This window comes from Canis lupus, chromosome 13 (genome assembly GCF_011100685.1).
Source record: "Canis lupus familiaris isolate Mischka breed German Shepherd chromosome 13, alternate assembly UU_Cfam_GSD_1.0, whole genome shotgun sequence".
NCBI classification, from domain to species: Eukaryota; Metazoa; Chordata; class Mammalia; order Carnivora; family Canidae; genus Canis; species Canis lupus.
The window spans coordinates 43,434,907-43,461,780 of NC_049234.1; the positions used below are offsets into that span (position 1 = coordinate 43,434,907).

General features: G+C 35.4%; 2 protein-coding genes across 10 annotated transcripts in view; both read right to left on the minus strand.

Moving 5' to 3' along the window:
• Positions 1-3,846: 3,846 nt before the first annotated feature.
• The window catches only part of COX7B2 (cytochrome c oxidase subunit VIIb2), a 139,762-nt gene continuing 116,734 nt past the window's right edge, over positions 3,847-26,874 (minus strand). For 2 of the 4 annotated variants that reach the window (XM_038556007.1, XM_038556008.1), the window contains one exon: positions 3,847-4,271. In XM_038556007.1, the coding sequence (XP_038411935.1) occupies positions 3,967-4,209 (243 nt within the window). In that variant the 5' untranslated portion in view covers positions 4,210-4,271 and the 3' untranslated portion in view covers positions 3,847-3,966. Of the gene's footprint in view, positions 4,272-10,339; positions 10,406-17,333; positions 17,358-26,874 lie in introns of those variants that run through there. The other 2 variants (XM_038556009.1, XM_038556010.1) reach the window with 2 other exon arrangements.
• Positions 4,181-26,874, minus strand: part of GABRA4 (gamma-aminobutyric acid type A receptor subunit alpha4) — a 218,452-nt gene continuing 195,758 nt past the window's right edge. Inside the window, exons 10-11 of one of the 6 annotated variants that reach the window (XR_005368998.1) lie at positions 17,334-17,369; positions 4,181-4,271 (exon numbers count right to left, since the gene is read on the minus strand). The gene's annotated coding sequence lies outside the window, so the exon portion shown is untranslated. Of the gene's footprint in view, positions 4,272-10,339; positions 10,406-17,333; positions 17,370-26,874 lie in introns of those variants that run through there. The other 5 variants (XR_005368996.1, XR_005368997.1, XR_005368999.1 and 2 more) reach the window with 5 other exon arrangements.

Below are 26,874 nucleotides of genomic sequence, written 5' to 3' on the forward strand. Positions count from 1 at the left end.
ATGTCACTTAGCTAATCCATGGCTAATCATGGGCATACATCTATTCAACAAGATACATGACCAGCTCACGGACTTTAGAGCATTACTGTAATTTCAAATGAGGAAAACATCCAATCCTTTAACAGCTGTAACAGCACACAGATATGGAAAACTTTAATTATTCATTCTTCACTTATTATTCATGCTTTAGAGCCCAGTACCAAAATATAGCCCTGGCAACTCAGTTTTTTCAAATAAAGGGAGAATATGTATCAAAATGAAGTTATCAAACTCTGCTGACAGCAAGCAAATGTAATCAATAACTGCCAAGTAATATTTTCTTCATAGTGATAAATATATAATAATATAATTTTCCAAGAAGTGTGTGAGACAATGTAAATAACAATTATGTCGTGGCTAGTAATTTAATAAATGTACCCAAAAGTTGGTTTTAAGACACACAGAGAACAAAATGGCTTGGCTCCAATGTTTTACATATGACCAAAATATAATATCCAGTGAAAAGGGGTAGAAACAGTAAAAGATTCACTATCTAAATTTTATTATAAGGAACAAGTGGCCACAAATTTTAATACCACAATAATTTTAAGTATATATTTGTATATATACGTTCCTTAAAATAACTGTATTCTTAAAAATATACATATATATGTATGTGTATATATTCTCTTTACCTATATAGATATATGTACATGCCTAGGTCTATACCTATAGCTATCACACCTACATGTTCTTTCTACACACACACGCGCACACACACACACACAGACACACACACACACATACACAAACACAGAAGCTTACATACACACATGTATATACACTTTAGACCCTGTATCAAATCAGAAAATATTCAGGGCAAAGATAATGAAGAAAGTAACTGCCATTTTAAAATATTTATTACATGCCACATGCATTCCCTATCTCTATTTCCTTGCTCATATACTCTCTTGGTAACGTTTTTCACTCCCAAGGTTTCACAACAATCTGTGATTTGCTCCCTGTCTTCTCTGGTTCCAGCTTGAATATTTCCAGAACTTTCAACCTGTAAACCTGAAAAAAGACTAATAGTTTAACTTGGAAGTAAAATAACAGGTTCTAAAGCTGGACTCTTGGTTCCACTGTTTACAAGTTGTATGTTTAAGAAAGTTTTATTCACTTTGAACTTACTAACTTATAAAGGTATGTATGGCCCTATGGTGACTTTCCTATTACCAGTAGACCAAAGAAGAAAGAATTCAAATCTGGTTCTGCAAAATACGTTGGCCTTATTGAAAGTGGAGGGCTTCAGCACAATTCCAAGTTAGTAATGAAGAAGATGGGGAATCTTCCTGGTGGGCAGTACTTTAGCACACATAATTGCTCATTTTATTTAGAAGGGAAAATTACCAGAAGTACAATTCTATACCAAGTCATGGGGACCAGCTAGTGGTTTGACAAGCTGATCAAGGAATTAAAAGGAACACTACTGGAAAATTGGTGACACTGAGTTTGAGAATGGATTACGTGAACATACTTCTTTAAATGGGCATGGAGGGGGAAGATATTCAGGTCCCATATACTAATAAAAGGATAGTAGCAGAGTATCATCTTAACAATTGGTGAACAAGATGACCCATTCATGTGGTTGTTACTCTTCTTCAGCAATCCTTCTCAATGGCTAAGACACAAAGTGATCATGACAACAGAGATGATTATGTATGGACTCAAAATGAGGACCTGCACTCATCAAGACTATTCTGGCTACACACTGTTGAGTGCACCCAGTCTACCAATGAACAGGCCACCACTGCACCTATATTGAGCACCATTCCTTGGACCACTTTAATCATGGAAAGGGCAGTGGTTTGCTAGCACTTGAACAGACACTTAATGTAGATTTACCTTCTGTCCTTGCAAATTTTCTATGTATACCATCATCCATGAACTTGCTAAATGCTTTATCTGTTAGTACCTTGGTACATAATAAAGAAATAACCTTTTAGAGGTGTTAGTTATGGCAACAGCTGGATAACACTACCTTGCCAGGCTGAGGTTATGTTTTCCATGCTCTAAATGACCAACAAATACATAGTTCTATTTTCCCAGAGCTGGGCATTTCAGGCCTGGGAATCAATAGGTAGAGATGAGAGTGGGTGTTATCACAATTACCTCTAGTCTTCCACTAGAGAAATATCCATTTCTATAAATTTGGGGTTTGCTGGTCTAGAAGTCTTTTCTACTAGGGATCATAGCAATGGCTCCATTAAACTGGAAGTTGACAGTGTCACCCTGCCACGGTTTGGAAAGGGATGTTGTATCCTCTTTTAGAAATAGAACTAGCGTACTAGTTTTGTGAGGGAAAGTTGCATTACATTAGGTAAAAGCATATTTTTGTTATTGTCTTTATTTCAAATACAGGTATGATTAGGAAAGATGCTCTCTTATGTCAAATTGACAAGTGGTGAATTACTTTGGCTTTCTAAGTGTCAGCTTAGCTAGGCTTCAGCATTTTTTCCAGAATTCAGAAGTGAGATATCCTGAGCCAGAGATATCCAGCTAAGTCACACTAAGATTTCTGGCCCACTGTGAGATAATAAATGTTTAATGTTTTAAGCCACTGAACTTTAGGGCAATTTATAAAATAGCAATAGATAACCAATACACTCTCTAATAACCATTGCAAACCCACACTGGTAAACAAATTCATTATTTGCAGACTCATATTCATAATTCAACCAATAATTATTGAAGGTCTAATCTATTAGGCCCTGCTATAGGGACAAAGTCATGAAAAACACAGTTTCCAAACTATGGTTTTATGGAGCTTTGCACACAGACAATAAACAAAATATATCTTATTTCAGATGATGATAATTGCTATGGAGAAAAATAAAGCAAGGAAGCAGGACAAAGCTCGAGCTAAGTAGGGGCTGCAATTTTAAAAAGAGTAGTCAGAGGCCTCCTCTGAAAATATGACATATGAACAAAACCCTGAAAAGTGTGATAAAATTAGTCATACAGGATTTGGAGGAAATACATTCCAAGCAGAGAAAATAGCAAATGGAAAAGTCCTGATGCAGGAGTAAAACTGACCAATGCAGCATCTATGGGGCCTATGTACCTTTTTAACGACTTTGGCTTTAACTTTGGCTTTAATCTGAGAGTTAGGAATCTCTCATGTTCTGTCTCCCTTTCTGATACTCCTAACTCTGGGAAACGAACAAGGGGTAGTAGAAAGGGAGGTGGGCGGACGGTGGGGGTGACTGGTGACAGGCACTGAGGGGGGCACTTGACGGGATGAGCACTGGGTGTTATTCTATATGTCGGCAAATTGAACACCAATAAAAAAATAAATTGAAAAAAACTTTGGCTTTAATCTGGAGTGAAATGTGGAGTCGTTGGGTTTTGAAAAGGGGAATGGTATCACTAATGTTTCAGAATGATCATTCTGGTTGCTGTGTTTGAAAAAAACATGTGTGGTGGCACAGAGGGTGCAAGTTTGGGGGGAAGCAGGGAAACTGGTTAGAAAGTTTTTATAATAACCCTAGCGAGAGTATGGTTGATTCAAACATGGTGGGAAAGATTAAGGATGTGAAAAATAGTCAGATTATGAATACGTTTTTTTTTTTATTACGAGTATGTTTTAATGAAAGATTTAATAGAACTTGCCAAAACAATTAAACTAATTTTAAGGTGTGTATGCCCACAGAGGGATACCTAGTAATAAATCATTAAAGCCAGAAAGTACATGTTTTATTAATTCTACTTTGAAATATTTATTATTCTTAATCTCCTATAATCCTATAATCCATACCCACTGCTACTGTCTTGCTTCTAGGCACTATAATGACTATTTTCAATGACTTTTTAAAGGTTTCAAATATATTTTATTTCTTCAATTATGCTATATTTTAATAAGCAGCAGAGTACTTAAATGACAAGTTTTGAATTTTGAAACAATTTTGTATTAAGTAACTTTGATGGTTACTCATCATTCCACTCTTGTGGGGTGACTCTTCCAACTGGAGATAGGTTCCATTCTATCCCAATCTGTGTGGCTGTATACACCCATGCAACAACACAGAAAGCGGTCCCACTGGCTAGTACAGTGTCACCGTATTTGTCATGGAAATCTGGTGAGTGTTTTTTGTGTTTCTGTCTTGACCTAATTGGTTGAATACTTCGAATCTTGAACCTTTTTAGTGCATTTCTGGCCAAGGGAAACATCACGAAAGTATGACAGGACTGCAGTCAACTGCGGCTGTTAGTCTATTTCCTTGCAGGGATACCTGGAAAAACAAAAGATGAGCAATAACATCTGATCTGCATTCAGTTCCTCCCTCAGAATGTTTCATTCACACCACTCCTCAGAGTGACCAGTCATGTAAGCTTCGATGCCATAATGTCTGGATTTGAGTCTCAGCTCTGCTACTGACTAGCTGTATGAACTCGGGCAGTTACTTAACCTCTCCTTGCCTTAGTCTCTTCAATGGCAAACTGAGACAGTAATGCCCAGCAACAAAGGGTGTTCTGTGTGTATAACACCACTCTGGTTAGTCTTAAGGGACCTGCTTCAAGTTTGCTTCAAGTTAGCACACTTGCTTCAAGTTAGCACATTCACTTGCTGACCCAAGGTCTGTGATCTATAACAGAACTAATTTATGTTCTTTGAGATTTGCAGACCATTGGCCTTGAGGAATGAAAGACTAGAACTTTTCCAGGCCATAGATTCCCAACAAGTCTGTCTGAAGCCACCTTGGCTTTCTGATTATTAGCCCAGTAGTTCTTTACCAAAATGTTTTTCTTTTTTAGGTTACACAGATGACTCTACTGACATCCCTTTGTGCATCTGTAGACCTTGCCTTCTTTTGCAAAGAGAACAGGGTACTCCAGCACATCATGAAACAAGAAAGAGAGCCGCTTGCACAACACCCTCTCACTGAGAGAACTTTTATAGCTGGCATCATTGAGTCTGCATGAATCAAGAAAATGTTGAAGGCCGCTGCATTCCCTTGACGAATTAACTACACTAAAACTTTAAAAATCCTTGGGCCAGGCAGAAACCTCAGAGTTGGCTTCTGTACAAGAGTCCACATTCTCCTCAGGTTGCCAGCTTCCGGAATAAAGTTCAAATTTCTTTCCAATCAAAACTTGTCTCTTGAGTCATGATCTTTCAGTTGATGGGCAGCCAAATTTGGTTTAGGTAACATGAGAATTACATGCGATAATCCCTAACAACAAAAGTAAGCACCTAGTAAGTATTATCTGTTCTATTTTTCACAAATAGCCAATGGCTTGTTCCCTAGACCTCAGTCATCAGTATGACCGACAAAATGACAATTCACAACATGTCCCTCAAGTCCAATGACGTAGGACTACTATAAACTCAGGCTTCAGTCAGAATTATAAGGCATTCAGAGTACATCCTACTTCCTCCTCCTGCTCCTCCCCCCTCCCTTTTGTTTAAGCTCTTTCCTCAAATCCCCCTTCTCCTCTTTTACCTGTAATTCCTGCCTTGCACCTTTCTACAGGTAAAATTCTATTTGCCTTTTAAAACCTAATCTAAATATCACTACTTCTGTGAAATCCTTCCAAATCTCCCTAGGTTGAATAAACCTCCTTTCTCTGGGCTCCTACACTTCTTACAACCCTGTTTTATAGCATTTAACATGATATGGCTTTATCATTTTTTAAAACAGACTATTTTTTAAGAACAGCTTTAGATTCACTGCGAAAGTGAGTGGAAAATACAGACTTCCCATATACATGCTGACTCCACACATGTATAGCTTCCTCCTCCTGTAACAGGCAATTAAATGTTACGTTTCTTACAATCAATGAACCTACATAACAGTCCTTTATCATGTATGTCTTTTGCAAATATTTTCACCCAGCCTGTGGCTTGTCTTGTCATTTTCTTGAGAGATTATATTCTCTTCCAATAGACTGCAAGGTCTTCAAGAGCAAGGGATATTACCCTGCATGCAGAGTAGCTGACACAAAAGCACAGAAAGAAGTTGTTTTTTAAACCAACCTAAAATATAAATGATATTGGTAACCTTAAAGCAGTCAAAATGAACATGGAGGACAAGTAAAAAAAAAAAAAAAAAAAAAAAAAAAAAAAAAAAAAAAACATGAAATCAAATGTACAGGTTGTAACAGCCCTAATAATTTTATTTTTTTAAACAGTTATATTGAACAAGAGATCTGGAAGCAGAAACACATGGAGTTCTGTCCATTTCTCTTCTTTGTGCAAGCTGTCGAACAGTGCTCAGTCTCTAGCAATGACATACGTTAACTGTGGTCCAAATGCAAGCAACATGGATACAAAAACGCCTGAGGTCAGTACTTGTAAACTTATAACTGTTCAATGAGATTTGCCAACTCAAATGACTTTATTCCCAACTTAGAAAACAAGACCCTAAGGTTCTCTTTTATTTCCTACCAGATGGTAAAGTGGTAGTCTTCATGATTGTGATGAAAGGGACAAAAACAGAACCAAATGCCTTTCTAGAAGAAAGGTTTCAAATATTCAAGGTTTGTTTTTTGTTTTTTTTTTTTCCTGTTAATCATGAATCTACCCACCAAAAGTCACTAAGATTTTAATTTGAATTGAATTCAGGAAGTAGGCTGAAGGTGAAAAGGGTCAGGGTACGACAGGTGCAGCTTAATTCAATAAAAAACCACTTGTGGCACACAGGATGGTAAAAAAAAAAAAAACAGAATAATTGTGGTAAGAGGAATTTCTTGTGGGTCATCTATGAATGCTTGCTACTGTATGACAAAACATTTCATTACTCCTATCCTCAAAATGTGAAGTTGAAATTAACTTTGTCTCTAGTGACACTAATCACATCCCTTTGTAGCCTGATTCATCTTTTGGCTATTCCCTTATCTGTGATTTTTTTTTTTTCTATCTAGCCTAAAGTTTCTTGTACCAGTGAGTAACCATTATTAAGAATTTTCTTGGGGTTGCCCAGGTGGCTCAGCGGTTTAGTGCCACCTTCAGCACAGGGCCTGATCCTGGAGACCCGGGATCGAGACCCAGGATCGAGTTCCGCGTCGGGCTCCCTGCTTCTCTCTCTGCCTGTGTCTCTGCCTCTCTCTCTCTCTCTCTCTCTCTCTCTCTCTCTCTCTCTGTGTCTCATGAATAAATAAAATCTTTGAGGGGAAAAAAAAGAATTTTCTTTTCGGGAAAAAAAAAGAATTTTCTTTTAGGAATTCCTGTAGTTTGTAGTTAGCATTTCATCCTATAATAAACAAAATGCAGTCTCTTAGACACCTTTTTTTTATTTTTTCCTTGTCAGCATTAGCTACACCTGTCTCAGTTGCCTTTATATCTACATTATATCAATTTCTGCTTATAAAACACAAGAAGATCTAGGAATCCATGGATTAGAGAAATTTTCCATACTGTTCAATTCCACATAACTTACTTTTATGATAAATTTCACCTAAGCCTCTTTATTACCCAAAGAATTGAAGAAGTAGGGTCTAATATCCATATGAAAGCATAAAAAAAAGAAATTCAATGATATAATGCAGGTAAAGAAAATACTTCTCAAAAGTAGATGCTTTCTGATGAAAACAGACCACAAAGAGATGGAACAAGACAGGTTTCTCTAAGTAATAAAGAACACAGTAGAGGCTCTCTCATGCCTGTGGCAATAAAAGAAAAGAAATATGTTCTGAATAAATATAAATAGTTAAAGAGAGTGAAGTATCCCATGAGGATGAAAAGAAAAAATTGATCGTGTCATCTATTTTATACAGCAATGCTGAAACTCAGTTTAGGAAAATAATGAATACTAGACTTCAATCTAAGTGCAATAAGGAAGTATACATATTTGAAGCTCCACTGATAACAAAATTAATTTCAAATCACTAAAGTCTATAAAAAGAAGTGAAGTGTAATATATTACTATAGTAGGGAAACTAATATTTAATGAATATATGCCTGTTTGCCAGATATTGTCCCAGAATTTTGCACATCTGCAAAACCGGTGTGCAATGCTGATTATTTATCTCCATTTTGTACCTACGAACAAACGCCAGGTCAAGATGTGAATCCAAGTTCCCAGATTTTAAATCTAGTACATTTTTCAACTATCATTTTTCTTTAAGTATATTCAATTCTGAGTATTGGAAACAAACAAAAGCCCAATGCGGTTACCAGAGGTTACTCTTTAACTGAAACTGTTTCACCCTAGTGACTACTAGTATGTCAGGGTCTGAGCTGGGTGCCAGTGGTACCATGCCCACTCTCGAGAGAGGGAATGAACAGAGCTACTATTACAAGGGAAGAGACAGGCTAGAGATGAACACAGGGTGTCCTTGGTCCACAGGAGGAGTTACATTTCTACCTCGAGTTCTAGAAATGGTTTCAGAGGAAACGACACGCAGGCTATCTTGAAGGATGGTTAAGATATAAAAAAACAAACTGGGAATGTAGGGTTTAGATGAAGTAGCAGAAGTGGAAGCACAGAGGGCTCAAATAGCATGCGGGCAGGACAATCTGGTGAGCTCAATAACACTGGGTAATAAGTGAACGCCCACTGATGAGCCTGGAGGGATGAGGAAAGAACAGCAGCACAGTGAGGACTTTACATGCCTGGCTTTGGAACTTAAACTCAATTCAGTAGATCAGTGTTCCTCATTGATGAGAAAAGAGCACTCAAACTCACAGCCTTTATCTGTGAGTTACCAGTGGGAATTCTTAGATCTGTGTTTTTACTCTCACAATATAAAGAAATACAAGACAACAATATTGGGACCTGGATGATGTAGCTTTTCAATTACTAGTGCCTGCGTTTATCTTCGTTCTGCATTTTTTGCTTGTCCTAGTGTACAACATTTATTTATCCTGGGCTAATGTGAAAAGAACAGAGTCAGCTTTTATATTTAAGTAATGTGTTCATGCCAGCAACAAAACAAAGAATTAGACAAATTGAGTCATGCCACAGCTCACTATATGATACAGACATCTGAAAATAAAAGAACTATGGCAAGCACTGTTGCAGATTCTGGACAATATTAATGGGCACATATTGAATTAATATTATAATTTTGAATTTTTTTTGTTGTATGTTTGGTTCATTTTTCATTTGAAATTTTTTTGGATTCATAGTTGTATTAAAGAGGATAAATTTGGTTTTATGTTTACACATGTATAAGTTATTTTAAAATAATTCAAGATTGTACAAATGATATGAAGGAATTTGTTTTCCCTTTAAAAAGATTCCATATTTAATCCAAGTTTGGGAAACATTCTTATAGAGTAGAGACCACTGATGGAATGGGGAAAAAGTATTTTACAAGGATAATTTGTTACATGAAGAATGGGCAGGAAGATGGCAAAAGTGCAGAAAAGGTAGGAGGTTATTTTAGTGTTAGGTGTTTATTTCAGTGGTTCAAGAAAATGATGATGAGGATCTGAATTAAGTTTTGATAAAAGAGATGGAAAGAAACTAGAATTGAGAAAAATTAGAAAAAAATCAGTCTGAGGTGGAAAATAAATTACTCTAAGTAAACTGAGTAAGTCCATTCACTTAACCATTGGTTTATTTTGGACCAAAATTCTGTCTATTTCTGTTAAAAATCAGCAGATATCAACACTATTACTTGAGCTGACACCAGAGAATTGGCGTGTGGGTTATTTAGGTACAGAATGCAGCAAGGTCAAAGCGGCCATAATTCTATTCCTTTAGGAATAGAAAGGGGTACCTGAATAGGAGGAGGGAGGGTTTCTAAAATGATTTACTGTATGATCTCAAGGAAAAAAAATTAACTTCATCCAATCTAAATAAAGCATGACATAGACAAATAAATATCCTGCTTAGCTTTGATATAAGGTTTCTACCTAACGTTAGGGAGAAAATTAGAAACTATGTCCTACTTCTCAAACATGACTAAATATTATGAGTAAGAATCACACAGAGAGATGATGCTTAAGAAGGGATTAAGTGAATACCAAGGTTCCTCAACCTGGACTCTACTGACATTTTAGTCAAAATAATTCTTTCTTGTAGGGGGATATTCTGTTCATTGCAGCGTGTTTTAGTAGCATCCCTGCCTCTGTATACTACATACCAATAAGTGGTACAGTTCTCCCCTTAGTTGTGACACCAAAAATCTATCTCCAGGCATTGTCAGACGTCACTTGGTGAGTAAAATCATCCTTGGTTAAGAACCACTATTGTATACAAAGCAAAGTGTCTCCTATCACTTTGGCCATAATCCTCTAAATGGCATTATTCTATTCAATACAGAGACTGAAATTCTAAGAAAGTACATTCTCCCATTACCTGCTATAGGCTGCATAAAGATTGCCTATCAACATTTTTTTTTCCAAACTAACCTCAAGTTTAAAATGTGCAGTACACAACTCTGATGAATCAATCTATCTGGGGATCTGCTTGCTCGTCTATAAAATAAGAAAAAAAAAGTGGGATTAATTTGGCTTTTCCCAAACCTGCCTGCTGCTAAGAGTCATCCAGAATCTTTGTCACAAAATGTAGGTTCATAGATTCATGTTGAACTTAACTAACAAAGCATCTAGGGGAGTAGCCTGAGAATCTGTATCTTTTAAAAAACCTGAGAACTTTTTTAAAAGTTCTCAGAAGAGTCTTGCATCAGACACATTTATGGAACAGTAAATCAGATAATCTCTAAGGTCCTATCCAGCCCTAACACTCTAGACCTTTCCAAAGAGAAAAGCATTTTAGGAAGACCATTTATTCTTTTAGGTCACAGTAGTAATTGAATTCATCACAATGGTAATTTAAAAATCAGCACCTGAGTGACCTGAGTTATAGGGACCCCCTGGGAATAAGTTTGTCAACAGAAACATTTGCCAGCATTTAAAAACATTAAAAGTACTAGTAATACTGGTGTTGTGCCATATAATGAATGATATACTCTCAAAGCTGAGGCTCCTTGACTACATTGCTCAATTGTTAACATCTTTATTTCCACCTCCTTTCATTTCTACTCTTCTTTTTACAGCTTCAGAATATTGACACTCAGTAAGAAACAATAAAAAAGGCAATCTTCTTGAAATGAAAATGCACATAACCTGCAGTGTCTTTTGTTCATTTATGTATTTCTCAGAAGATTATGCTGCTCAAGGAAGGATTAAGTGTACACAGTGCAAAGTGTCTCCCATCATAATTACTTAAGCCTTCAGTCTTTCTGTAACAGGAAATATGGGAACTCTGCAAGCAGCAATGCTGCTGTGAGAAATGCTGAACAATGGTTCTATTCCATATGTAATGGTATCATCTCCTGAGTCACTGAATTGATGGATGGTACAGCCATTTGCTTAAGGCTGTGTTTTATGCCATTTATATTAAGTCTAAAAAGTTACATAAATGGATGTTACCTGAACAAATAAAAAGGTAGAGCATGGTAGTGAGCTGTTATGCGAGGAGGGAGAAGCAACAGAGTGGACACTTGTAAGCTGATGTCCACAAATGACAAACGTTGCCTGAAAAGTGAAGGGATATAAGGTATGGACGCTCCTTCATATTCTTCCCACAGTCAAAGTCTCAATAAACCAAATCTATCCTATATAGAATGCTAAAAGTAATCAATAAAGTCTTTCCTGAGAATAGTCAGTGTTCATTCAAGCAATTCCTTCTATGGACCTGATCACATTAATGTGACTGACTCGTTAAGAACCTATTTATATTTTCTTTAGCCTTTAGTGCTTTCAACTATACTCATTTTCCCCCTTTCTGACAGTTGTGTAAGAGGACAAGACAGTAACAGAGAGGTTGAAGGCTTTTCTGCATGCTACACACACTGCTTGCTAGGCAGTGGCATGATTGTGCAAAATTATTGTTTTCCATTAAACTTTCATGAGCCCACCAAATTTCCTCAAGGTGGATGTCCAAGTTCATTTTATATTTTGATCCATTTCAAATACTGGAAATGGGTGACCTTGTTATTTTAGGCAATGTATTAAAGGGGCAGCTGTGGTTACTTTCAAAAGATTTTCTTTAACTGCATTCCAGAGTTCATGGATTGTTGCTTAGTCACGTCCTGCTAGAAGAGACTTTTTCAGTGGACCAACAAGTCAAAACATCTGGATAAATGCACAGAATTTCTCCAACCTCATCTTGGAAAAGATGGTCATGGTTATGATAAATTCTAGAAACTTTGAAAATTTTATCCAGAAACTGATATGGAGTCACTGAAAGATATTAGGGGTGAATTGCATGGTCAGATTTGTAGCTTAGACATTACTCTAGTACAGGTACGAGGAAAGGTTTGCAACAGAATACTGCAAATGTTCCAATGATTAATGATAAGGACTTGAACTTGGACAGTTCATCCAATTAAGTAAGGTCTCAAAATATGCCAGTTTCCTATTTCTGTAGTCATCATATTTCTGTATCTAACCCTCAGCTTTGCAGAGCCAGAACACAATTCTTTGGCACAGGACCTAAGGATGACAGCCTCTGAGGATCTACCTCGCGCCACTGGAGATCTCAAAACTTGATGTATAAACTAGACTGTGAAAATTAATTCTTTAACTTCAAAAGAAAAATATTCCATTCCAGCGAATGGAATACATCATGTATCTCTTAGCATTACTAGCTTGATGCTGATTTCAATCATAAGTGACCTTATTATCAATATTCACCAAAAGATGTGCCTATTTTGCTAGTTCTGTTTGATGTTAGTAGGTGTTGCTTTTAAAAAGGGCTTCAAAGTCATCTAAGTTTGGGAAATATGCAGATAACAAAGTCAAATTCTTCTTTATTGAAGTATTTTCTAAACCTCTATTGTGCTAATGGACATGTCTATTCTCTGAAAGGATGGTGCACGGTGCTTTCCAAACGAAGCTGGACATGCCATGCTTTTGTTTTTTCTGGAGTGGATCTCTGTTTTAGTGTTTTCCAGAACACATTTCAGGAGACAAAAAAAGAATGTCTCTGTGTTCTCAATGCTGTTACATCATTGTACTCATTTCTAATAGTCTAATAATTCCAGGAGGCATTTCACAAACAAAATTACTTCCTTGTGGGGACTCTTCACATACGACTGCAGGAGCACAGAGTGCATGGTAAGCCCAGGGTATCTTAACAACACTCACAGTAGCAATTAACTCTAGTCTTCATTATGTGATTCTAACTTCTGCAGTTTTAATATTTGTGTAGATGTTTCCCTCTTCTCCACATCTACCTTTATTCATTAAATGCTCTATGAATAGAAAGACTGCATGATGCTGCACTGGCCATTAGAGTTGCATCCATAAGCCCTCATTGCATACTCTTAAATTTTCAGTTAAATCTTGAAATGAAAATGTACAAGCCATCCCTGCAGTTAATCTAAGTATCTCACTGATATGTAAAAGTAAAAATTAAAATTTTTAACTTTTAGATGTTAAAGACATTTTGAAACTGAAAGACACATTTAACTGAATATTCTATTTTTCATGAAAATGGTTCTTAATCTCTAACCTGAAATTAGGCCAGTAAGGGTCTATTCAAGAAGTTAATTTGGATCAAATGATCCCAAATTCAGACTGGAATAATTAGCACTCCATAATAATCTTTTCTTCCTTGTTTCTGAAATCTCCAGATGTTTTATTTACGACTTGAACTATACTGTCCTCCTAAATTCTGCTCAAAATATATTTGTAAATAAAACCTTCACGAGTAAGGCTTTTGTTCTTGCCATCACCTGGAAACTCACGGAGCATTTGTGGAGAAATTCCATTTGATGAGAAGAGGACTTCATAGACTTAAAGTAGTACCTATGATCGCTTTCCAGGGTGTTTTTGCAGGCCAGTTCTCTCTTCTGGTATATTTCTTTTCTTTTCACTTTCATAAAATTTTGAATATGTTTTTAAAACTTTTAACAAAATGTTGGCACTTTACCTTTTTTTTTGTTCTTCCATTTAGGATCCATTATTTGGAAGTGAGAAAGACTTTGGCCAGAGGGGCTGACTCTGGTAAACTGATATTTTTTTCCCTTGTAAATGCCTCAAAAGAAACAGTGAGGCAGGATGCACTTTGCCAACCCTTGGGGCAGGGATCCTGCTTTAGTGAACTGCTATCTCATTTTAGTGTTTCTTTTAAGTTCCTGAGGGAAGGACACTAAAGAAGAGGTTACCCATCTAAACACATGCAACAGAAATTCAGAACACAGATTCTTGTTTTAAAATCCTAAGATTTCCAATTAGAATTCTAGTTTCAAAGAGGTTACTTTCAATTTCTCTCTCATTAATCTAATGGAGTCTAAAATGTCACAGACTAAAAATGACATTCTTAACTAAATTAGCATAATTTGACTATTTGGATATTTGTTAATTGGAAAGGTAAAATTTCTATGCAAATAGGCCATAATTTTGATTACACATACAATTTATATAGCTTACAACCACTGGTGATGATGGAACTGTGGATTTCTTTATAAATGTATTTTGTCACATTTATTAATCTGAATCATAAGATCTAAGTGACAAAGACATCATTAAATTGTCCTTGAATATCTGTAGTAATCATCTGGTCACTGGACATTCAGGAGTTGATATAAACACATGTTGAAGAACATGGATAGAAATAGGAGGCTAGGGAGGGGATAGTAAATACATAACTCTAGCTACTCCTTTCCTAGATTCATACTCTATTTGAAGGAGAGGTGGAGAACCAAACTCATGAGTGAATTTTTCTAATGCAAACTCATTTTGAAAAAGGCACAAAGGTCTAGATATAGAAATAGGTGAGGGACCGGAATCCTTTCCCTTCTTAGAATCAGGACATTGACTGAGAACAGAAGATGGATAGCTTCCTAAGAGCAATAGGATGCTGTTAACAGAAGAAGATGGAATACATACTGAATGAGAAATAAATAAGTAAATAAACAAATAGACCACTACACTGGAAAAAAAAATTTTGATCCAATCACAGGTCCATCAGGGGTAGAGGGTAAAAACACAGAGATTCATTCCTTAAACTACGGGGTTTCAGTATATGATATTCTCTCTAGTCTCTTCTATTTCTAACATTTTGTTTCTATATTAAAAGCTTCAAATAAATGTGCTGCACAGGCCCAGAAAAGTCAAGAGTTAGGAGGAATTACAACTGTGTGAGAATGGGCACATAAATACTCTTCTATTTATTTCTACTCTTCTGGAAGTTGCCCTTTTGAATTTTTTGCATAAGGAAAAGGTCCTCTAGAAAACCTGAATAATACTGAGGTTATTTTATTGCTTAACATGATTCAATTGAGCTTCTCTTATGTGACTATAGCCTGCTAAACACCAGAGTTACAAAAAGGATAAAAATGTCCCATTCTTTCAGGAATATTCAGATATTGGAAGAGACAGATAATCATAAGGTTTCAATATGAAAAGTGTTATAACAGACATGATCACGATATTATGTCATCAAAAATAAGAGGTACCTTTCTCATCTAAAGAGCTCATGAAGAACCTCCTGAATTAATGGTGGATGAGCTAAATTCTTGAATAGGCTTAACCAGATGAAAAGAAAGGAAGTGGAGACATTTAATAATGGCTTTTCTTCAACTACCAAGACTAAAACTTAGTTTTCAAATATTTCTCCTCTAAGGTGGCCTACAAGTCCAACTATACATAAATCAAGAGAATCTCCTTTAATGTCCAATTCAAAACAACAGCACATGTAACAGTGGCACATAAGCAGCACACTGAAATAAAACGTCTTCTGGCTTTCTGCCAATTCTATAATACATTTTCATCTTATTTAAGATCATATTGTAATCCTTATAAAAATTTGCTTTTAATGTTACTACAAAATGATAGAAGCCTGAAAGACTTCTTTAAAAACAAATGTAGGCAATTCATAAGATACAAAATAATCAGAGTTAAGATAGTCATAATCCAATTGTGTTCAGAATTAATAATATCCAAGGTGGAGCCATTTCCTGCATTTTTGTCTGAGTTCATGATGTTGCAAGATCACCTATTAACTTTATAATTTACACTAAGGAGACAGAATAACTAAGAAAGTTTTGGAATTAATACTGGGAAATAAATAGTAGCCATGCTTCATAAAGGACTGAATTTAAGCCTTAAGTATGCCTTACAACCAATGTCTCATGTTATCAAAGAAACTACAAATGATAATTGTCAAAATACTGGCAAAGTCCAAAAATACTGATACAATATCCAGCAGCTGGATAATTCTGGGAATTCCCTACATATAACATTTATTTGACTGTAGAAGATAGTCCCATAACAACAATGACAACACTTTAAGCCACAACAGCAGTTTATACTGTGTGAACTGTACACAGTGTGGAAGTGTATGGAAGGATACTGCCATATGGCAAAAGGAATCCAAGGAGATTGGGAAGATGATGGAGTAAGAGGACCCTAAACTCACCTTATCCCATGGATACAACTAGATAAACTCATATCAGTGTAAATAACCCAGAAAACCAACTCAAGACTGTGACAGAACAAATTCCTCAACTAAAGGTAGAGATGAGGCCATAGTAAAAAGATAGGAAGGGTGGGGATGCTGGGGGAGCAAAATGGACCCTAGCAGTCCACAGAAGAAAGGGAGCCACTGGCATGGAGAAGGGCAAGAAACAGACTATCATCCCAGGGAGCCCATAACATTGGGCTTTGAAAGCAAGACTGAATTTTGTGAGTTCTTATAACCAGTGGGATATAAAGCCTGGAACTTTAAAAATCATGGGGTTCAGCTTTGGGAGAGTCCTGAGGGCAACAGGAAGCTGAGTTCCCACCCTTAAAGATATAGTATGACAAAAAGCCCTGGGAGACACGACGTAGAAGGAGCAATTTGAAAAACACCTAGCACATGTGGCAGAGAGAGCTATTTACTCATCTCAGAGCCTGTCCTAGAGACTAGGGAGCTGGAAGGATCCATTTCTCTCCCCTCTCCTCAGTATGAACACAGGGCCACATGATGGGTAACAGGGGACATGCTGCACTGCAGGACACCGTAGAACCTCTTCTTCATAAGGCCATTACTTTCAAGAACAGGAGACACAGCTGACTTCCTAACACAGAGAGACAAAATGAAGAGACAGAAGAATGTCCCAAAGGAAAAATAGGACAAAACCATAGCAAGAGACCTAAGCAAACAGATATAAGCAATATGCCTGACAGAAAATTTAAAGTAAAGATCAGGGATCCCTGGGTGGCTCAGCGGTTTGGTGCCTGCCTTTGGCCCAGGGCGCGATCCTGGAGTCCCGGGATCAAGTCCCATGTTAGGCTCCTGTCATGGAGCCTGCTTCTTCCTCTGCCTGTACCTCTGTCTCTCTCTCTCTATGTCTATTGTGAATAAATAAATAAAATCTTTAAAAAAAATAAAGATCATAAAGATACTCACTAGACTTGAGGAAAGAGTGGAGGACTCAATGAGACCCTTAAGAAAGAGATAAAAAATAATCCATCAGAGATAAAGAATGTAATAAATGAAATTGAAACTATACTAGCTAGAATAAATAGCAGACTAGAGGAAGCAGAGGAATGAATTAATAATCTGGAAGACAGAATAACAGAAAATAATCAAGCTGAGTGCTGAAAGAAAAGAATTAGGTAAAAAGAGAATAGACTTAGGGAATCCAGTGACTACATCATTATACTAGCATAATAACATTTGTATTTATAGGGATATGGGAAGAAAAACAGAGAACAAAGGGAGCAGAAAATTTATTTGAAGAAATAATAGTTGAAAACTTCCCAAAATCTGGGGAAAGAAATAGATATCCAGACCCAGAAGGCACAGAGATTCCCCCAATAACATCAACCCAGTGAGGTCCATACCAAGACACATAGTAATTAAAATGGCAAAAATGAGTGATAGAGAATTTTAAAAGCAGCAAGAGAAAAGCAGGTAGTTACATATAAGGAAAACCCCATAAAGCTATCAGTGGCTTTTTCAGTAGAGACTCGGCAAGCCAGAAGGGAATGCCATGATATATCCAAAATTCTAAAAGGAAAAAATGTGCAGCCAAGAATACTCCGTTTATCATTCAGAACACAAGGAGAGATAAAGAGTTTCTCAGGCAAACAAAAGCTAAAGGAGTTCACGACCACTAACCCAGCCCAAGAATAAATGTTAAAGGGGACTTTTTGAGTAGAAAGGAATGACCACTAGTAAGAGTATGAAAAGTAGGAAACACAAAAGCAGTAAAAATAAGTGTATCTGTTAAAATCAGTCAAGGGATTCACAAAATAAAAAGGATGTAAATTAGGACACCATATGTGTAAAGCATGAGGAGGAGAGGAGTAAAGAATGGATTCAAGCTTAAATCACAATCAACTTAATATAAACTGCTATATGCAGATGTTACATACAAACCTAATGGTAACTGCAAGTCAAAATCCAGTAATAGATACAATAGTAATATAATAAGGAAAAATAATCCAAATATAATACTAAAGAAAGCCGGCAAACCATGAAAGAGAGCAAGAGAAGGATCAGATAAAAATATAAAACAACTGCAGAACAAGTACAAAATGATAAAAAAGTCTTATCTATCAAAATTACTGTGAATATAAAGAAGCTAAATGCTCCAATCAAAGGACACAGGGTAACAGAACAGATAAATAAACAAGACCAGCATGCTGCCTATAAGACTCATTTCAGACCTGAACAGACCTGCATATTGAAAATGAGGGGATGAAGAAACATATACCATGTAAGTGGATGTCAAAGGAAAGCAAGGGTACTAATGCTTAAGACAAAATAGACTTTAAACCAAGGACTGTAACAAGAGACAAAGATGGACATTGTATAATCATAAAGGGGACAATCCACAAAGAAGATATAATAGTTATAAATATTTATGGATCCAATCAACAGTAATATAGTAATAGTAGGGGACTTCAACACCCCACTTATACCAATAGACAGATCATCCAAACAGAAAATCAACCAGAAAACTGTAGCTTTGAATGATACACTGGACCAGATGGATTCAACAGACAACTAAAACAATCTATCCCAAAACAGTAAAATACATATTTTTCAATGCACAAGAAACATTCTCCAGAGTAAACTACATATTAGGACACAAAACAAGCCTCAAAAAATTTAAAAAGATGAAGTCACACCGTGTGTATTTTTCTGACCACAGCACTATGGAACTAGAAATCAACCACAAGAAAAAATCTGAAGAGAGTACAAATACATGGAGGTTAAAAAGCATGCTACTAAAAACAATGAATGGGTCAATCAAAGAGTCAAAAATAAATTAAAAACTACATGGAAAGAAATGAAAATGAAAACACAATGATCCAAAATCTCTGGGACAAAGCAAAAGTAGTTCTAAGAGGGAAATTTAGTGCAATACAGGCCTATCTCAAAAAGCAAGCAAAATCACAAATAAACAACCTAATCTTATACCAAAAGGTGTGAGAAAAATAACAAACAAAACTGTAAAATTAGCAAAAGAAGAAAATAATAAAGATAATAGTAGAAATAAATAAATAGAAACTAAAACAATAGTAGAGATCTGGGTCTTTGAATAAATAGACAAAATTGATAAACCTTTAGCCAAGTCATCAAAAAAAAAAAAAAGAAAGAAAGAAAGAAAGAAAGAAAGAAAGAAAGAAGAAAAATGAGGACTAAATCAGAAACAAAAAAGGAGAAATAACAAACACCACAGAAAAACAAATAATTGTAAGAAAATATTATGAAAAACTATATGCCAACAAATTGGGACAACCTAGAAGAAATGGATAAACTCCTAGAAACACATAACCAACCAAAATAAGCTGAAGAATAGAAAATTTGAATAGACTGATTACCAGCAATAAAACTGAATCAATAATCAAAACACTCCCAACAAACAAAAGTCCAGGAACGGCTTCACAGGGGAAGTCGACCAAATATTTAAAGAAGAGTTCAAAAAAAAAAAAAAAAAAAAAAGAAGAGTTCATACCCATTCTTCTCATACTTTTCCAAAAAATAGAAGGAAAATTTCAAAATTCATTCTGAGTCCAGCACTACCCTGATACCAATACCAGATAGACACCACAAAAAATGAGAACTACAAGCCAATCTCTGATGAACACAGATGCAAAATTCCTCAACAAAATATTAGCAAATGGAATCCAACAATACATTTAAAAAATCATTCACTACAATCAAGTGGGATTTATCCCCAGGATACAAGGCTGGTTCAATTCATAAATCAATCAATATGATACATCCCATCAATAAGAGGAAGGATAAAAACAATATTTCAATAGATGCAAAAAAGCATTTGAAAAAAGTACAACATCTATTCATGATAAAAACTTTCAACAAAGTAGGTCAAGGGGGAATATACCTCAACATAATAAAGTCCTTATTTGAAAAACCCACAGCTAACATTGGAGTCAATGCAGGAAAACTGAAAGCTTTTCCCCTTATGGTCAGGAATAAGACAAGGATGTCCACTTTCACCACTTTTTTCCAACATAGTACTGGAAGACCTAGCCACAGCAATGAGAAAACAAAAAGAAATAAAAGACATCCACATTGGTAAAGAGCAAATAAAACTTTTATTATTTGCAGATGTCATGATACTATCTATAGAATATCAAAAGATTCTACCCAAAAACAAAACAAAACAAAACAAAACGCTAGAACTGATACACAAATTCAGTAAGGTGAGAGGGATACATCAATATACAGCAAATGGTTGCATTTCTATATACTAATAATGAGGCAGCAGAAAAAAACCTTAAGAAAATAATCTCATTTATAATTGAACAAAAAATAACAAAATACATAGGAATAAACTTAACCAAAGAGTTGTAAAAGATCTGTACTCTAAAAATTATTAAACACTGAAGAAAGAAATAAAGACAACAACAAAGAAATGGAAAAACATCCCATGTTCATGAATTGGAAGAACAAATATTGTTAAAACGTCTATATTACTCAAAGCAATCTACACATTTAATACAATCCCTATCAAACTACCAACAGCATTTTTCACAGAACCAGAAAAAACACAATCCTAAAATTTGAATGGAACCACAAAACACTGAATAGCCAAAGAAATCTTGAAGAAGAAAAACACAACTAGAGATGTATCACAATTCCAGACTTCAGGATCACTACAAAGCTTCAGTAATCAAAGCAGTATGGTACTGATACAAAAATAGACACACAGATCAATGGAACAGAATAGAAAGTGCAAAATAAACCCCAATCTATATAATCAATTAATCTTCAACAAAGGAGGAAAGAATACCCAATGGGAAAAGTCAGTCTCTTCAACAAATGGTGTTGGGAAAACTGGATAGCAACATGCAAAAGAATGAAAATGGACCACTTTCTTAAATCATACACAAAAATAAACTCAAAATAGACTACAAACCTAAACGTGAGACCTGAAACCACAAAAATCTTAAAAGAGAGCACAGACAGTAATTTATCTGACATCAGCCCTAGCAACATCTTTCTAGATAGATTTCCTGAGGCAAAAGAAACATAAGTAAAAATAAACTGTTGGGACTACATAAAAAGAAAAAGCTTCTGCACAGTAAAGGAAACAACAAAACTAAAATGCGACCTACCGAATGGGAGAAGATATTTGCAATGATATATCCAATAAAGGGTTAGTATCTAAAATATGTAAAGAACTTATAAAACTCAAAAAAACCCCACAAATAATCCAAATAATCCAATTAAAAATGGGCAGAAGATACAGACATTTCTCCAAAGAAGACCTACAGATGGCCAACAGATACATGAAAAAGATGTTCAACATCACTCATCAGAGAAATGCCAATCAAAACCACAATGAGATATCACCTCACACCTGTCAGAATGGCTAAAATAAAAAACTAAAGAAACTAAAGAAACAAGTGTTGGTGAAGATGTGGGGGAAAAAATGAATCCTTAAAAAAAAAGAAAAAATGAATCCTTGTGCACACACACACACACAGTAGAATATTATTCAGCTATAAAAAGAGTGAAATATTGTCATTTGCAATGACGTAGATGGATCTAGAGAGCATCTGCTAAGCAAAATAAGCCCCTCAGAGAAGGATTAATACCCTAAGATTTTGTTCATATGTAGAATTTAAGCATTGCCTTTTGCAATGGCATGCATAGAGCTAGAGAGTATCGTGCTAAGGAAAGTCAGTCAGTCAGAGAAAGTACTGTATTATTTCACTCATATGTGGAATTTAGGAAAACGTAACGGAAAAACATAGAGGGGGGAAAAAAGAAAGAAGTAAAGCATAAAACAAATGTAACTCTTAACTACAAAAAACACACTGAGGGGCTGCTGGAGGGGAGGTAGGTGGGGGAATGGGTTAAATGGGTGATAGGTATTAAGGAGGGCACATGTTGTGAGGATCACTGGGTGCTGTATCTAAGTGATGAATCACTAAATTCTACATCTGAAACTAACATTACACTGTATGTTAACTAACTGGCATTTAAACAAAATTGGAGGGGGGAAATGAACAAAGGGAAAAAAGAGATAAACCAAAAAACAGACTCTTAACTATAGGGAACAGATAGATGGTTACCAGAAGGGAGGTAGGTTGGGTGAAATAGATCATGGGGACTAAAAGTACTCATTTTAATAAGCAGTGAATAAATATATGGAACTGTTGAATCACTGAAGTGTAAAGTTGAAATTAATATAATATTGTAGGTTAACTATTCTGGAGTTAAAATTTTGTAAATAAATAAAAGTTAAAAAAAAATAAAAATAATTAACTAATTTTTAAAAAGAAAGAAAAGGGATTCTGGTTTCAAACAACTACAAAATGAACCCTGGCCACCTCCTCAGCTTCCATGCATTCTTCTTACACTCCATTCAGTTTCCAGGCCATCATTTTATATAGGTAATACAAAGGTCATTTATGTCCTCTCGGTCCCTAAAGTGGACATGTTAAATCACTTGTCTTGACTTTTCAGCTAAAATAGCACCAATGATGCATCCTCCTCTAGAAATCTCTTCCATTTAGCTTCTATGCTACTCCCTTAACTTTCTATCTCTATGGCTATTTCTTCTTTACAAACTCATTCTCCTCTAATAGGTTCTTAACGTAGAAGTTTCTAATGGCTCAGCTACAGGTTCCCTTATATTTTCACTTTATATGCTCTCTAGCTTTTCCTAGCCATGCTAATAAACTTAATTATCATGGGCAATTAGAATAGATAACTCTCAAATTTTATCTCCTAATATAAATCATTTTCTTCATTCAAGGGCACTACATGAAAATGCCTTCATAACATCTCTTAAAAGAATTCAAATTCTAAGAAACTCAAAGAAAAAAAGATCATTTGATGTACGCAAAATTAATAGGCTAATGGTATACAATCATGCTCTTCTATTTCTAATCCAGCAAATACCAGCTCCACCTATCTAGTTAAGCAAGTGAAATTTAGAAATCATTCTTGCTTAGATACCTTCAATTCCCCAGGAATATTTAATACATCACTGGATTCTTTTTCATCTTAAAAACATCTTAAATCTGCTGACCTCTCTCCATCCAAAGTGTCTCCACGATGGCCCAACTTTTCTTCATTGCTTTCCTTAAATGTTGTTTCCATAGTACCACCCTGCCATCCTCTAGCCCTCATCTATTCTCCCAACTGCTCACAAGTGATTTTTTTTTTTGTATTTGCCCTCCAACGGGTTTACTAAGGTATAATTCACATACGACATTGTGTAAATTCAAGGTGTATAACGTGATGATTTAATAATGGATACTTTGAAGTGACTACCACAATCAAGTTTAAGCACATCCATTACCTCACACAGTTATCATTTTGAGTGGTGTGTAGAATATAGGGTGCATGGTAAGAACAGTATTGCTCGATATAATTACTATGGTATACATTAGAAACCTAGAACTTACTAACTAGAAGTTTGTACCCTTTGACCAACATCTCCCCATTTCCCCTACCCTCTAGTCCCTGGCAACCACTACTTTACTGTTTCCAGAGTGCAGTTTTTTATATATTCCACATATAAATGAGCTTATATGGTATATGTCTTTCTCCATCTGACTTATTTAACATAACATCTTCCAGGTTCATTCAGGTTGTCACAAATGACAAGATTTACTTTTTTGTTATGGCTGAGTAATTTTAGTTACAGATATTATCATATTTTCTTCTTTATCCATCTATTTGTCACAAATGATAACTTTTTTCCAAGTTTCATGAATAATGTTGCAGTGAACGTGGGAGTGCAAATACCTCGAGATACTGCCTTCATTTCCTTCGGATATATACACAGAAGTAGGATTCCTGGGTCAAATAGTAGTTCTACTTTTAATTGTCTGAGGAACCTCTATATTTCTTTCCATAATAGCTACCCTAGCTTACATTCCCACAAGCAATGCACACCCTTGTCAACACTTGTTATCTTGTCTTTTGGTAACAGCCATCTTAACAACTGTGGTTTTCATTTACATTTCACATTAGTGATATTGAAGTACCTCTTTCATGTTGGCCATGTTCATGACCTGTTACCCATTTGGATGTATTCTTTAGAAAAATGTCATCTATTCAGGTCCTCTGCCCATTTTTTAATGTTATTTCATTTTTTCCTATTGAGTTGTATACTTTCCTTATATATTTTGGATATTAATTCCTTATCAGATATATGTTTTTAAAATATTTTCTCCCATTCTGTAGGTTGACTCTTCATTTTGTTAATTGTTTCCTTTATGGTGCAGAAGCTTTTCTGTTTAATGTAGTCTGACATGTTTATTTCTACTCAAATCCATAAATAATTGCTAAGACTAAGACCAATGTCTAAGAGCTTTTTACCTGTGTTTTCTTCTATGAGTTTTTAGTTTCAGGTCTTATATTTGAATCTTTAATGCATTTCAAGTAAATTTTTGTGAGTGGTGTAAGACAGGGCTCCAATATTACTCTTTAGTATGTGACTATTCAGTTTTCCCAGTACCATTTATTGAAAAGACTATTTTTTCCCTATTGTCTGCTCTTGGTGCCCTTCTCAAAGACTAGGTGACTATGTGTATGGGTATATTCCTAGGCTTTCTATTTAGTCCCATTGGTACACACACATACACACACACACACACACACACACACACCTGTTTTCATTCAGTTCCCTGCTATTTTTACTACTATATCTTTGTAATATAGTTTTAAATCAGGAAGCATAAAGCCTCCATCTTTGTTCTTCTCTCAAGATCACTTGGCTAATTATGGTCTATGGTGGCTTAATCTGAAGTTTAAAGTTGCTTTTATCTATCTGTGTAAAAATTTGGTAAGGATTGCATTGAATCTGTAAGAACACCTTGATAGCATGGACAATTTAACAATATTAATTCTTCCAAGCCATAAACAAAGGATATATTTCCATTTATGTGTGTCTTCTTCAATTTCTTTCATCAAAGTCTTATAGTTTTTGTTGTCTTTAACCTCCTCAGTTAAATTTATTTCTAAAAACTTTCATGTTTTTGATGCTATTGTAAAGAAGATTGTTTTCATAACTTTTCTTCTCAAACGTTAATGTTAGTGCACAGAAATGAAAATGATTTTTGTATCTTGATTCTGTATACCATAAATTTACTGAATTCATTCTAACAGTTTTCTGGTAGACTCTTTAAGGTTTTCTGTCTATATAATTCTGTCATTTGCAAATGGAGATAATTTTATTTCTTCCTTTCTCACTTGGACGTCTTTCATTTCTTTTTCTTGCCTGATTGCTCTATGACTTTTAGTACTATATTGAACAGGAATGGTGAAAGTTAGCACTCCTATATTATTTACAATCTTAGAGGAGAAACTCAACCTCTTAATGTTGAGTATGTTAGCTGTGGGTTTGTCATGTATGGCCTTTATTATTCTGAGGCATATTCCTTCTATACCCAATTTATTAATTTTTTTCTTTAATCATGAAAGGATGCTGAATTCTGTCAAATGCTTTTTCTAAATCTATTGAGATGACAATATGATTTTTATCCTTCATTTTGTTAATGTGATTTATTGCATTTGTTGATTTATGTTGAATCATTCTTTACAACTGATGTTCTATATGCAGAAACATGACTATCACATCTACACTGAAAAACCTTTGTTACACTCTGATGATTTACTTTAAAAATATTTCAATATAGGGACACCTGGGTGGCTCAGCAGTTGAGGGTTTGCCTTCAGCTCAGGGCGTGATCCCAGGTCTGACAATCAAGTCCCATGTTGGGCTCCCTGTAAGGAGCCTGCTTCTCTCTCTGTCTGTATCTCTGCCTCTCAATATGTGTCTCTCATGAACAAATAAAATCTTTTAAAAAAGTTTTTTTCAATATAAACAGTATGATATTTGTGTGAATAAATTAACCTTAGTTTTCATTTAAGGAGTTGTTAGATAGAATTTATAGTACACTAACCAGACATCCACACTTCAGGAATGATTACATATACACCTGAAACCTAACTATGAAAATGTACATCAGAGGGTTTGTTAATTAACCTAAGGGATGCCAGAAATAATTTTTTATTGATGACTATTTTTCAAAATACATGGTTAACTATAAATGGTTTATCAGGCCTAATGCTGTTGCATGAATAAAGACTGAGAATCTGCTAAGCATAGCAGCCTGATGCACTGGGAATAGCCCTTTGATAGAATTCTATTTATCTGAAGTTTTCCCCACTTTATACAGAATTATATTACTAATTCAACTATCTGACTGGCTGCTTCTGTCATTAGAAAGAATTGTTTTATTTAAGAAGTATGTTAAAGTGCCTTAGGACAGTGCCGGAACCTATGCTCTTGTGCTATTTAATTTCACATATTTAACAAAATACATCTATTAATTTCTTTCACCATAAATACCATCTAATATAAAGGCCCATTATGCACAGAACGTCCTTAAAGTATTAGAGTGTACAAATATTTACCCAAATGACCTGACAAATGGTTGAAAAGCCA